Source organism: Phalacrocorax aristotelis, chromosome 21 (genome assembly GCF_949628215.1).
Source record: "Phalacrocorax aristotelis chromosome 21, bGulAri2.1, whole genome shotgun sequence".
Taxonomy (NCBI): Eukaryota; Metazoa; Chordata; class Aves; order Suliformes; family Phalacrocoracidae; genus Phalacrocorax; species Phalacrocorax aristotelis.
Genome location: NC_134296.1, coordinates 909961 through 923410, shown reverse-complemented (window position 1 = coordinate 923410; position 13450 = coordinate 909961). Strand labels below are relative to the sequence as shown.

Below are 13450 nucleotides of genomic sequence, written 5' to 3'. Positions count from 1 at the left end.
GCCTGCACTTAAAACTGCCCTTGCACTGACAACTGAATATGGCCCCGCACGGCCCATGTGGGGCCAGTCAGCTGCCCCATGCCTGCGATGGTTCGTTCACCATGACGTCCCCAGCCCGGCAGCGAGCTCTGGGCTGCACGTAGGCACCGATCAATACATCGAAGCTGCCCTGATGGGGACTGCCAGGGTATGGATGGGCAGCCGGCACGCGCTGCAGCCAGCCGCGCTCGCTTGAGAGGCAGCGACATCAAACTGCACTTACAAAGGCTTGAAATGCAAAATGCAAAACATGACGAGACAGTCCCAGCGCCAAAACAACCACCTAAACCAAACCACCGCCCAGCCCAGTGGCTGTCCCAGCCATGGGCTCGGCAGATGGGAAGGGGACAGGCTGTGCTGGGCTCCTGGCTCTGGCAGCACACACGACCAACCCACTGCGCTCAACCCCTCCCCAAGAAATTTGGGTACAGAATGGCCGGACCCACACAGGCACCACTCTGCTTCGGCGCAGGCACTGGGGCGTGTTAGGGCTGCAGCAGCTCCAGCTTTTGGCAGATTGCTGGCTGTGGGAAGCTGGCTGGTCCCAGGGGACTCATGGAGAAAGAGGGAGTGCAGAGCCAAGCGCCATGGCAAACAGCTCTCATTAGAGCTAATGACTGCACATCTCCCCTCCCTGGGTGCTTCATAAACACAGCTATTAATTCCTCTGAAGCCACATCGCTGGCAAGCCGGTGCAGCAACCACACCAGACACTTTGCGGACTGGGGCTCTGCAGGAGCCACCACTCCTTGCCAGCCAGCCGGTGGAAAGCACATCCCTGAGAGCCAAAACCTGCTGTGTTCGCGGGGACAGGGCATCCCCGGCAGGGTGGGAGGCAGCACGAGCACCATGCTCACCCCGCCGGGAGCCTGCGCCGCTAACGTGGGAACAGCTATGTGTGTCTGTGGGTATATTTAGCTCAGCAGCCACAAAAGAAAGCAGCTTCTGATGTGCTCAACTCTAGACTTGCTCCCGTCACCTTCCTCCAGGAAAATGAACCCCAGCTTTAATTACTTTTTGTCCAACATGATGCACTCCCCCTGCCCCCACGCCAGACATGCACAGCAACAGTGTCCCGGGGAAACGAGCAGAGCATCAAAGAGGAATCCGGGTATTTTTGGAAAATTTTTTTCCTCTCAGTAAAAATGAGAACAGGGTTTTCAGCAAAAGATTTCTTTCTTTTTTCCCCCCCTGCTCCCCCTAGGTGATTAAATATGTGCACGTGGGTTTGGAAGAGAGGACGAGCAGCTGTGTTGGAGGGGTGTGCGCACAGGAATTTTTCATAGGGCATTTGGGGACCTACCTTGAGCCTGGCCATGCTGGGCTGTTCCAGCTGTCCGCATGCCAGCACCAGTGTCTCCCCCACTCCCTCTCCCCCCCAGAGGTCACTGCCCAGCCAGCTCTGACCACCCGAGGGACCCTGTCACTCGCCCTGGCTCTCACAGCCAGGGGATCTGCAGGGGCTGGATGGGACCCAGCCCTCAGCTTGCTCCCCCGTGCCATCCTGTCTCTGCAGGTTGACTGGAGATGTGAGAACCCCCCAGGAGGTTCCTGCTCTCCAGGCAATCAGCCAAGCATCACCCAGGGATGTCCTTGGGAGCTGCTGCCCGCTGGTGTGCAAATACCACAGAATCCCACTGCAAGAGCTGGACAACCAGAGCAGGGGAGCAGGGACAAGCACCAGCAGCCACAGCCCCGCATGGGATGGTGCAGAGATGCTGCCCAGCATCACAGGAGATTTATGTGGCCACCAAGAGAGTTTCTCTAGATCAGTGCAGCTGCTCTTCCTGCTCCCTCATGTTCAACTGCCCCAGCTCTCCAACACCTGGGGGTCCCATCCATGCCCTCCCAGGTGGAACAATACCCTGCCAGGCACTGGGCAACACGAGAGCCTGGTCAGGCCAGGCAAGCGCTCATGTGTAGTTCAGGTCATGCCTAGGCACCACAATACCTCTTCAAAGATGACATAAGCATCTGCAGAGCCAGCACAGGCCCTCTCCTTGGCCCTGTCCTCAACTCCACCAGGTAACGCTGGGGGAGATGGCAGCACTTGCTGCGCTCTGCCTCAGCCTCCCTGCTCTGCAACAGAGATCAGCAGCTTCAGTGGTCATAAAGTCAGTGTCTGGGCGCCTTCTGGCACTCCTTGTCCCAGCCTCTACCAAATGACATGCTGCCCATGTCCTGTCTGTCCATGGGTCTGCAAGAACTGGGTGTGATGCTGTCAGGGCCCAACCTGTGGGACGATGGAGCTTCTCCCTCACCTGCTCCTGGAGACAGCCAGCTAGCCTGCTCTGCGCCTGGTCACGGGCCACCAGCCAGGAGGACAGCTTGTGCCCAGCACCGATACCCATTGCAGAGCCAAACACACCAGGGTGCCCTGTCCTAAAGAGCTGGGACACCCACAAAGAGCCTGGCTAAGCCCCTGGGAGCCCATGGCACAGGCTTCTATGGTTATTTGGCAATTAGGGACTTATCTGCTAAGCAGCAACCAAAATAAATGAGCACTTAAGCAATGGGGTGCTGACTCACCACCCCCAAGCTCAGGCAGGAGCAGACCAGAGCCCCAGCTCTGCTGGGCAGCCTGTGCCCGGCTGTGCCATGCTGACACAGGTGGCTGCTTCTCCTGCTCAGGGAGGACACAGGCTGTCCTGGGGCCAGCAAGATGATCAGCACCAGCCCCATCTCCCTCCCACCCATGTTGATAAACCAGGCAACACACCCAGGAAGGAGAGGTGGGGCAGGACCCATATGAGCCCAGCCACCACCTCTGGCCCCGCCACGCTCAGCTCACTGCAAAGGGACAGTGACAAGGGACCAAGCACCCAGGACAAGCTGCATGGTCTGGCCAAGTGCTCCTGCCAAACAAACCTGGCTGTTTCCCAGCCCCGGACATCCAACACATGGGGTTGGGAGACAGACGGACGCACAGAGACAGAGGCGCAGGCAGGGGTGGAGGGCGCTCCTTCCCAAACCGGCAGCTCTCACTGGGGTGATGACAGACAGCTCGGCAGGAGCCTGCCTGCTCCAGCATCAGCATCCAAACCCAGCAGTACAAGCAGCCTGTGTGCCAGGGAGAGCCTGCAGCCGCACAGGAACACAAAGGGGACCTTGGCTGGGAGCCTCTCCATCGCTCTCCTTCCCCTCCCTGCCGGGTTGGCAGGCTGTGAAAGCGCTGTCTCCACGGCTGGGCTGCCAGGTTGACCGAGCATCTGGGAAGAAGGGGGGAGCGGGTCCCGCACCCCGAGGAGCAGGGAGCTTTGGCGTGCGCATGGGTGTGCTCAGCAGCAAGCACAAAGGCGGAGTTGTTGAGCGCCGCTGCCCTATGCCAGCGTTTGGTCAGGGGGGAGCCAAGCAAGGCTGGAAGCCAAGCGCTGGATGGGCATCTCGTAAGGTCAGCTTGGGGGTCCCTTCCACCCCAGCAGGAGCAGCCCCCCTGGGGAGAGACCTGCCAATCCCTGCATGTCAAGCCCTGCAACCAGTGGAGGGGCTGGGGTTCGCCACACTGGGCACAGCCAGTATCCCCATGTCAGGGCTGCACCCACCAGCAGACACCACCCTGCTCCCCCTGTGCACGGAAGGGAGGCTGTTTCCTTGCACAGGAAGGCACAATTTGGCTGACATGGACTGCTGGGTTCATGTCCTTGTATCCCCCTGCCTCCTCACCTGGCTACCTCAGTTTCCCCCCTCCCAAGCCACCGCTATGGCAACCCCAAGGGGCTCCAGAAGATCCTTTGGCCCCCAGCACTTTGCCAAAGCTGTGGCAGCACACTCCCGTAGCCCTCCTGCCCACAGTGACAGCCACGACACCCACACACATCAAACTGCTTGCCCTCACAGCCAGACACGTGCCGAGGTCCCCCCCAGCTGCACCAACCTGCTGAGACGCAGCCACCCCTGGGGCCGGACGGCCACCCCTCTGAGCACAGCCCGGCAGGAGACCATGGGCATGGGGGCAGAGGGGACCCAGCCTCCCCCTGACCCATCACCCCGCATCATCCACCTCAAATAGGGGCTCCCCAGGGAGGCCAGGCACACACCCCCACTCACCCTTTCTCAGTGCTGGCAGGGGGCTGCAGGGCAGCCGCTCCAGACTGGGGGTGCAGGTGACCCCCCCGGCGCTGCAGCTGCCTTTTGCTGCTCTTTAAAACCTTGCAGCTGAGGGTGGGCAGAGCCTGCCCGGGCTGCAGCACAGAGCTCCTGTCCCTCCGGGACCCCTCTGGGAGGCAGGGTGGCTGCCTGCGGACCCCTGCAAGGAGCCATTCCTCCCCCCTCCCGAGGCCGGAGCCGAGGAGGCTGCCCAGCCAGGCAGGGCTGGTTTCCCAGGGAGCAGAGCCAGAGAGCCAGGGAACAGCAGGTGGAAAAGCTCCATGCCATTTTCCCTTTCTGTGCCAGGCCCTGGAGGCTCAGAGCCACTTGCTTTTGCCCATCCTGTCTCCAGAGGGGCAAGGCTGCCCGCTGCAATACTGACAGCTCGGGCATCAGGTGAGGGGCTGGGGCACTGCCCCCCCGCCCGGCTGCGGGCACCCCTGCCAGTGTGGGCTGGCACAGGTTGGAGCTGGCCGATCCCAACCAGCTGCGCAGCCCGGCTGCTGCAGACACGTGCCTGCCAAGACAGGCAGGCTGGGCAAGCCCGGGCAGGGCCTGGCTCCGCTCCCCACATTGCCTGCATTCATGCTGCTCCCATCCCTGCTCCCTGCATCACCTGTGTTCACCCTGCTCTTGTCCCCACATTGCCTGCATTTGCCCTACTTCCCCTCCCCACACGACCTTGCGTTCACCCCCCTCCCATCCCCACATAGCCTGTTTTTGCCCTGCTCCCTGCGTCACCTGCGTTTGCCGTGCTCACGCTCCCTCCAGCCACCCCAGCATCGGAGCTGCAGGACAGCCAGACAGCCCAGACTCGCACATAGCCCATCCGCCAGCCTCGCTACCGCCTCTGCTCACCACATGCTTTGTTCTCCTCTGCCCCAAACCTGCCCTCCACGCTTCGCTGGTGCCCTGTGAGCCCACCCAGCAGCATGGGACAGCCAGGAGGACAGCAGCGCTAACATTGTGCCATGTTCCCCTAGGACATCCTAAGGGTCAAGGACACCACGGGCCTTGCCAATCCAACAGGCAAGACAGCGTGTGGCACATGGGGTGCAGCATGGCAGCGTATGGGACTCTCAACCTGGCCAAGCAGCTCCCCAGGCAGCGGGTGCTGCCAGCATCACCAGGGTAAGATCAGAGCAAAGTGCTCCAGGGCTTCCCTCACCTCCAGGCCAGCACAGCAAGTGTGGGGCTGCCCGCCCTCGCCAGCACAGGGGGGGTCCCCAGGCCTCAGCTCAGTTTGGCTTGATCCAGTGGGGAGATCTGCCCCCTTGCCTGGGAAGGGATGCCCCCGGCTCCGTTCCCCCCCGGAGCACAGGGTTCCAGGAGAGGCCTGGCTGCCAAGGGCTGGCTGTTTGCACACAGGTTGCTTTGGTCCCAAATCAAGACAAAGTTAAGCATTTAATTACTGCAGCAGGGAAGCGGCTCAGCAATCAGAGAAAATTGAATCAGGCTCCCTGGGGACTGTCAGGTCTGGTCAGCAAATGCTCCAATTAAAAGATACAGCAAACCACCTCCTTGCAGGAGCGAGCACAACACAGGAAAGCCCCAGGCTTAGCCTGCCTGCAGAGCCACCCACACCAGGAGATCGCTGCCTGTGCTCCAAACACCGCCAAAGCAGAGGGTGCCATGGCCAGCACAGCTGGACACGCACCAGGGGCAAGACGGAGCTTGCTGGCTGCTGGGTCCCCAGCCGGCCACAGAACCAGGCAGTCTGGGGACAGGCAGGTCCCCACAGAGCTGGGGTGTGCGTGTAGGCGTGCTGGACACGCCTCCGCCCCGCATCCATCTCCCGAGGAAGCGACCCCGATACAGATCCTCCGCATGGATGTGCTGGCTGTGCCCAGCTGCCCAGCCTGCTCCCCCATGGGGCAAACCCTGCTGCTTTGCGCCCCCGTAATTCTCCTGCTCCAGGCTTTCCCAGGCTTAGGGAAACCTTTAAATCAGGCCTTGGCAGCTGCCATGTGCTGCTCATTAGCCCTGGCAGGAGCACACCGGCGCTGAGCCGTGCCATCTGCTCTGCACCAAGGCCCACCGCGGGCTGGGGACAAGGGATGTGCTGCCTGCACCGGGACCCAGCACCCGCAGACATCCAGCCCAAGGCAATGGGGAGAGACCAGCAGGGCCCAGGGGAAGGACGGGATCGTGCTTTACCCAGCCTAGAGGGGAGCAGGCGCAGACCGAGTTTAGAATCTGCCTGGACTCCTCCTGCACCCCCATAGGCAACTGGCAATGCCATCAGCTCTGTGCTGGGCTGGCCCAAGAGAGGCTGGGAAACGCCACAAGGATGTTTGCAAATGACAAACCCAGGACAGTGACCTGCAAAGGGGTGCAAAACACCAGGTGGGGGAGCAGCACAAAGAAACACACGTGGGGCAGTACACACGACTTGACACACACCCCAGCAGGGCCCCTGCTCCCCTCCCGCTGCACAGGAATAGCCACGAAACCACCAGCTCAGCAGCAGTGGGAGAGCCTGAGAGCTGAGAGCCTGCAGGGCCCTGGCTGCAGCAAAGCCCAGGGACAGGGGGGCAGAAAGACCTGTATGAAATCTTTCAACCCTGGGGAGGAGCAGACCTGTGCAGGAATGCCCCTCAGGCTGCCCCAGTGCCAGTCTCCAGAGCTTTGCCCTCAGTGCTGGCCCAGATGTGGGGCCAACGACACTGGGAAACCAGACCCCGAGCTTGGAGGAGGGCAGCTAAGCCACCCCCAGGACACCACGGAGGCACCCACTGAGAACAGCCGGGCGTGGGCGGATGGGCTGGGAGGTGTTCACAACCCTGAGGGGTTACATGGGGTAGGGGGACTGGGGGACAGGGGAGCTTAGGCCAGGCTCGGCTACAGCAAGCTGTGACAAGAAAGTTCCACCATCATGTCCTGGCCCCAGGGAGCTGCAGAGGAGGGGAAGGTATTTTGCTGGGATCCCTGGGACCTCAGGCTCAGCCCCGAGCCCTCACTTGGAAACGGGGACGATGAGTGTGTTGTGTCCACATGGAGCAGGACAGAGGGGTGGATGCCAAGCGGGGTGAGGCTGCCCACCGGCCCTGGCCTCACAGTCGTGGGGACATGGGGACATGCCAGGGCAGCACTGGACCAGCTCCCGGTCTGCCCAGAAGAGAGGAAGGGGTGATGGGAAGCTGGTCACCTTCCCTCCCACCAAGCCAAAGCAGAAACCCATCAGCATCGGACCAGGGCGGGGAGTGACCTGGCAGCGTGCTGATCTGCAGCAGAGCTCGGCGGCAGCTGTCCTCACAATCCACCACATCCCAAACCTGCCAGCTGTTTAACCAACGACAAGGACTGTTTTGACAGCCTCCAGCAGGAAACTGCCCCATGGGACCACCGGGGCCAGCCCCCGCTCCCAGCAGGAACAGTGACAGCTGCCCGGCTGGGGCTGGCTCCTCAATTAGCAGTGGGCTCCGCAGGGGTATCACGTTCCCTCTCTGGGGGCCAGGAGCCATGTTTCTGACAGCTTTGTTTAGGGCTTCATCTCCTGCAATTTTCTCCTGCCCCCAATTTCACTGCTGGTGCAGGAAAGCCGCAGCTGGCTCTGTCCTCTGGCGTAGAGGCAGCCCCAGCCTCCCAAGTTCCTGAGACTTCGTGGCGTTACATATTTAAATCCCTTGCTGATGGGCGCAGGCACCAAAAGCCTCTTAAAGCTGCTTTGCTCCAAGTGACACTGCAGGCAATGGTGTGTCTGCGTGGGACCACAGGGTGCAGCTCTGCTCCCCCCTCACACCAGCACCGTCTCCATCCGCTTTCTAACATTTCCGCTATAAAATCTAGCGAGTGCATGCCTGATTGAAGCCAGGCGCGGAAAAACCCCTCACAACCACACACCTGGGCTCAGCACTTCCCTCCAAGACCCCGAGTGGCCCCCCACCCACCACAGCGCCAGACATCTCTCTCCAGACCAGGGAGGCCAATTTAACTCTGCTCACTGGGAGTTGAGAGCACGCATGCCCCTGCATCACACCAGGGCTGGGAAGCCCCAAAGTGAAACCAAAGAGCAGCAGCTTGTCATGCAGATGTTCATGCAGGGTTCAGCACAGCAGCAAAACAGCCACAGGACCTGTGAGGACCCCACTACCAGGGCTGAGCTGCCCTCGGTAGAGGCAAAGGATGGGGAAAGCAGCTGGGGGTGCCCACGCTGGTGCTCTGCCTGCCCAGCACCCCCAGGCTACAGCAGCCTCCTGACAAATTACCTTCCTGGGATGAGGGCTGCTTGCCGGGGCCTCCAGCCCCTGCAGATGGGAGATGGGGCGCCCCAGGGCCGGGCTGTGCCGCTGCACTGCGATGGGCTGTCCCCCCATCTTCACATGCAGTGGGGTGGGTTTCCCCCATCTCTCCCCTGAACAAACCTGTGGCATTTGAGCAAAACCAGCCCAACACCAGCCCAGATCCGGCAGGACAGTGTCCCAGGAGCCCCTCTGCAGAGTCCCCTGGGATCACACCGAAGGGGCTCAGAGCTGCAGCAGCACCAGGGTGATGGTGGGCAGCGGGTACCAGGCCGTACCACCCCTTTCCGTGCTGGAGCCCCTCGGCAGCATGCACGCTGCTGTAGCACAAGTCGTGCTCACACCACCTCCATCCGGACCCAAAACTGCCCCGGGAGAAGCTGGTTCGGAAGGGCTACGACAACTCCACCTCCTCGGGGACTGACCCCAGCTGGTCCCAGAGGCTTTGGATTCACAAAACCACCCATCAGGCAGAGGAGCCCCAGCCAGGTGGCAGCAAAGGCACCAGGATCCCAGCTGATGCCAGCACATGGCCTTTGCCAGCACGCTCCCACTGGGCCAAGGCCCTCCAGGGCACATGGCAATGGCCACGGGAGTCTGGCCTGGTCTGTCCCGAGAGGCACATCCCGTCCCCCTTCCTGGGGCGGAGGTGGGAGCAGCTCCCCAGCTCAGGAGACAGCCAGCACTGAGCTGCCTGCGTGGAGCACAGAGCATCACAGCAGGAGTGTTTATGAGAGCAGCAGAGCACTGGAGGTTGCAGGGTTTAAATAAACTTGAAATCCGACTCAGCTTCCTTCCCCAATTTCACAAGCTCCGTTTCCTGAGTCTCTGCAGCCGGCCCAGCGTGCTCGGGTGCCTCGGGCAGCTCTGGCACAGGGCTTTCTCTCCATTAAGCTGGGCAGTTTGAAAGTGCCTGCAGGGAGCATTTCAGCAGCCAGCCTGGCTTCTCAGGCCTCCCAGGCCAAGGATGTTAATGGCCTCTGGGTCAATACGTGCCATCAACCGTTCCTGACACAGCAAAACCACATGCGAGCAGTGGGGCTGGGCTCCACCTCCTGCAACCAGCACAGCCAGTCCCGCTCTCCCTGCTGCACACCCGCACACTGTGGCTGCAAGAGCCAGCAGCACTTGACTGTGAGGGTGCTGCAGGGAGGGGTGCTGCTGAGGCTCGAGGGGAGGCACAAGCCTCAGTCTGAGGGCTGTGCTGCCGGATGGAGGGTACGAGCAGGGAGCTGCTGAGCTGGCTGCATCGCAGCCACCCATTTGAAGGTCACCTACAGAAGGAAATGACAGTTGTTGCCTTCCCCAGTCTCTGAGGAACGCCCCCCCCAGAAGCAAGGAGCGAGGGCACCAGGCAGCCCCCCTCAGCACCATCGCAGTGGGCAGCAGTTTTTCAGATGAGACCGTTACACCAGTGCACGGGCACCCAGCCGGACCGCCCCCGGCAGCTCGGCCCCATCGCTTCCTCCCCAGGGGCATCCGCTGGAGCTGGCAAGCTCAGACGTACCCACGAAGTGACATGCCAGGCTTAATGCTGATGGGCAAGTGAAGGCAGACCCTGCCTGCAGGTGGGGCAGGAGCTGGTGCAGGATCCAGCCCTGCCCTCACAGAGGCTGCAGGTCTGAGCTGCAGGTTCAAGGTGCAGGTACAAATCAGCCTCTGGGCAAGGAGCAGCTGCTGGGCCTGCATTTCCCTCTGCTGACAGCAGCGCTGCAGCAGATTTCAGTGACAATACCAGCCATTTCACTCCTGGCATGCAGGAAGCCTAAAGAACACTGCTGCGCGCCAACGAGTGGCTCAGCACCCAGGTCCTTTGGACCCCCAGTGGGGCAGCCGGGGGTCTCCCAAAGGGAGGATGGGAACATGTGAAGATGACAGTGAAACATCACAGCATCTCTTCTGCCTCCTCCTGCCAGGCCAGGAGAACCAGCAACAACCGGTGTCACCCCCAAGGACAGCACAGCCCCACCACTCCAGCTCATCTGTCCCCACTCCTCCCACCCTGAGGGCTCTGTGAGGACTCAGAGACAGGTCCCAGCGGCTGCAGCATCTCTTGATGTTGACTGGACCATCCCCATAACCCAGCAATTTAACCCCAGCAGCACATGGCACCTTCCTCCAAAGTCCCTGTCGCTTCCCAATGTCCCCAGCCCTTCCCCAGGTCACACCTCACTTCCACCAGCAGCATGGACGCACAGACCCCAGAGAAATGGCACAGCTGGCACGTTCATGTTATTATAAAGGGACAAAATGGGAGCTTTGATCCATGTCCTGCTGCACCCCAGAGGCATGCAACCTCCTCCATGCTCTGATGGCCAAGGGAGGTGGGATCTGCTGGCAGGTTTGCTCAGAGGATGGGGGGTCTTGGAGACTCCCACAGCCCAGCTGCTCCACTGGTGGGTTATCACGGATGCTCACAAAGGAAAACCTTGCTCTGCTCCTGACTCAGGGAAGGAGGGGACCCATCACCAGCCCCTGGGACTGCTTTGGCAGAGAAGACAGATGGTCCACAGGGAGAGCAGCTCGGCCCTTGCGCGCTCAGCCCAGCCTCAGGAGCCACCTTCCCGCACGGCACTGCAACCTGCCCCCTTTGTCTCGCAGCCTCCTTTCTCCCAGCCCTCCTCCTTTGTCCTGCCGGCTCCCAGCCCTCCTTTGTCCTGCCAGCTCACCTTCATCCCTGCATCACCCCAGCCACCCAGCACCCATCGGCTGTATCAAGTGGGACGCCCACTTGCCCTCTCACGGGGCGGGTAGGAGAGAGTTGGGCCTCCCCTTGCTCCCCGGATCCTCGCCATGGATGCCCCAGCCCCACTGCAATGCTGCATACTCAAGTCACCTCCTGGTCACGATCCCCTCCCCATGCACTGGCCAGCCCTGAACCCCGTCGCTGGCAGGGGCCAAAGGGATTCAGTGGGAAGAGCCCAGCAGCAATGACTCCACAGCTCCCATCCCCAGCAGCACCCGCTCCATCTCCTGGGCAAAAGGGACCCCAGCCTTGAGCTGGGCCTTTGTTAAAAAGCTTCATCCCAAGAGAAATGCAGGATGAGAAAAGTTCAGCCAGCAGGAAATCTCTGTGCGCAGCCACCGGCCTCTCTCAGTTCCTGGGTCAGTGGCCTGGCATGGACACTCCAGCCTTGGCACAGCCCAGCCCTGGCCCTGTGCAGGCACCCCAGCAGCATCCACACAAGGGGGATGCTGTCACTGCCCCTGCAGCTCCTCCATCCTTTAAGACCACAGCCTGGCCCCAATTCTGAGCCTCTTGAATGGTGCAAGGCAGAGAATCTGCTTCCAAGACAGGACGACTGGACCAGCAGGCAGGGCTGGGAGGCGTCCTGGTGCACGCACACACGTGCACACGCACACAGCCATGCACGCATGCAGCAGTGCGCGCAGCCCCACACCCATCCTTTCTCCCTCCATCACTGATGCTGCACCCAGCATCTTTTGTGCTCTCCCTCTGACCAGGCAGGCAGGGACCAGCCAGGGCAGTGCCCTGCAAATCCTCCTCCGAGGACTGACGCAGACTGCTATCGGCACCCCAGCCTCCACGTGCCGTCGGGGGTGCGGATGGGCAGACACCACGCGCCCTGCCCTCCCCAGGGTGACCCCGCACCCCACGGTGGGAGACGAGGCGGGCACAGCTGGACGGGGAGGGCGGTGTCACCACGTGGGGCTGGGAGCCGTGCCCCGCGGGGGGCCCGATCCTCCCCTCGCCCAGGTTCACCCCGACACTCTGCACAGAGGCTCGGGGCGCCGAGGCCCCGGCCGGACTCACGCGTGTCCGCGCAGGCACGGCCGGCCCCTTCCCCACGCGGGACGGCAGCTCCGGCCGTGACAGCCGACCGGGTCCGCCTTTGGCGGGGCTCGTACCCCCTCCTCCCCCGGGGGCTCCTTCCTCCTCTCGGGGCAGAGAGAAGCACACGGAGGCCGGTGTGCGGGACCCCAGCGGCTGTGCACAGAATGCACCCAGCCTGGCACGGCGCTAACAAAGAGCCCCCCGGTTTCACCCGCCCCCGCGCGGCTCTGCGGGCGATGCGTGGGCTGCCCCGCCGGCTGCCGCCCGGCCCGGATCCCCCCGAGCCCCCCCAGGAACGGGGCGCCGCCGGCAGGTCCTTTATGGAGGTGCACGATCGGGAAGGCGCATTGTTCCCAGCGCGGAGCCAGCACAAAGGACACCGAGATGCCGCATCGCTCCCTGCCACCTGGGGGGGGGGGAAGCAGGGACCCCTCCCCCAACATCTTGCCTGACACCACCGGGGGCAAAATCCACCCGCGACGTAGCCAGTAGCTGCCGAGCTGCAAAGGCTGGGCGACAGCCAGCGCTCCAGGTGAAGGGCCAGGGGGTCCCCGGCCTCTCCCCCCAACCCCGGGATGGGAGGGGCAGTGGGCGCCGTGGGGCTGCGCGGCGGAGGAGGGGGTGGGGCGAGGGGGGGAGGCAGCAGCGAAACGGTGCGGGGTGGGGGGCGTGGGGCGGATAACGGAGGCCGGGAGGATGGGGGGGGAGAACCCGACTCGGTGGGGGGGGGGCTCACTGCCCCGGGGATGGGCATGCCCCCCCGCACACGCAGCTGCAGCCCCCGACGCGCCGGCGGGCAGCGGGGTCCCGGGCGCCCCGAACTCCCTGCGCCCCCCGGGGATGCGCCCGCCCCCCACCCCGCACTCACCTCACGGCCACCTTGACGCAGCTGTCCGGGGCCGCCATGGCCCCGGTGCCTCGCACCGCCACCCCCACCCCGCACCGCGGCCGCTGCCCGCCAGCATCCGCGGGGGGAGGGGAGGGGCAGGGGGCGGGCCCAGGTGCCGGGGGCGGGGCGGGAGCGGGGGACACGCCCCTGCAGCGGCACCGCCCACACGCGGACACGCGGGGAGAGGGCGCGCGCTCGGAGAGACAGTGACACACAGAGACTCTCTGTCTCACCCTTCGGCCCCTGCGGGGCCCGCACGGCTGCGCGGGGCTGTACCGGGCTGTGCGGGGCTGTACCGGGCTGTGCGGGGCTGCGCGGGGCTGTACCGGGCTGTGCGGGGCTGTACCGGGCTGCGCGGGGCTGTACCGGGCTGCGCGGGGCTGCGCGGGGCTGTACCGG

General features: G+C 63.1%; 1 protein-coding gene across 2 annotated transcripts in view; it reads right to left on the bottom strand.

The window, feature by feature from the left end:
* Positions 1 to 13139, bottom strand: part of KIF21B (kinesin family member 21B) — a 41985-nt gene extending 28846 nt beyond the window's left edge. For both annotated transcript variants that reach the window (XM_075115265.1, XM_075115267.1), the window contains exon 1: positions 13031 to 13139. In XM_075115265.1, coding sequence (XP_074971366.1) covers positions 13031 to 13068 — 38 coding nt within the window. In that variant the 5' untranslated portion in view covers positions 13069 to 13139. The remainder of the gene's footprint in view (positions 1 to 13030) is intronic.
* Positions 13140 to 13450: the final 311 nt, after the last annotated feature.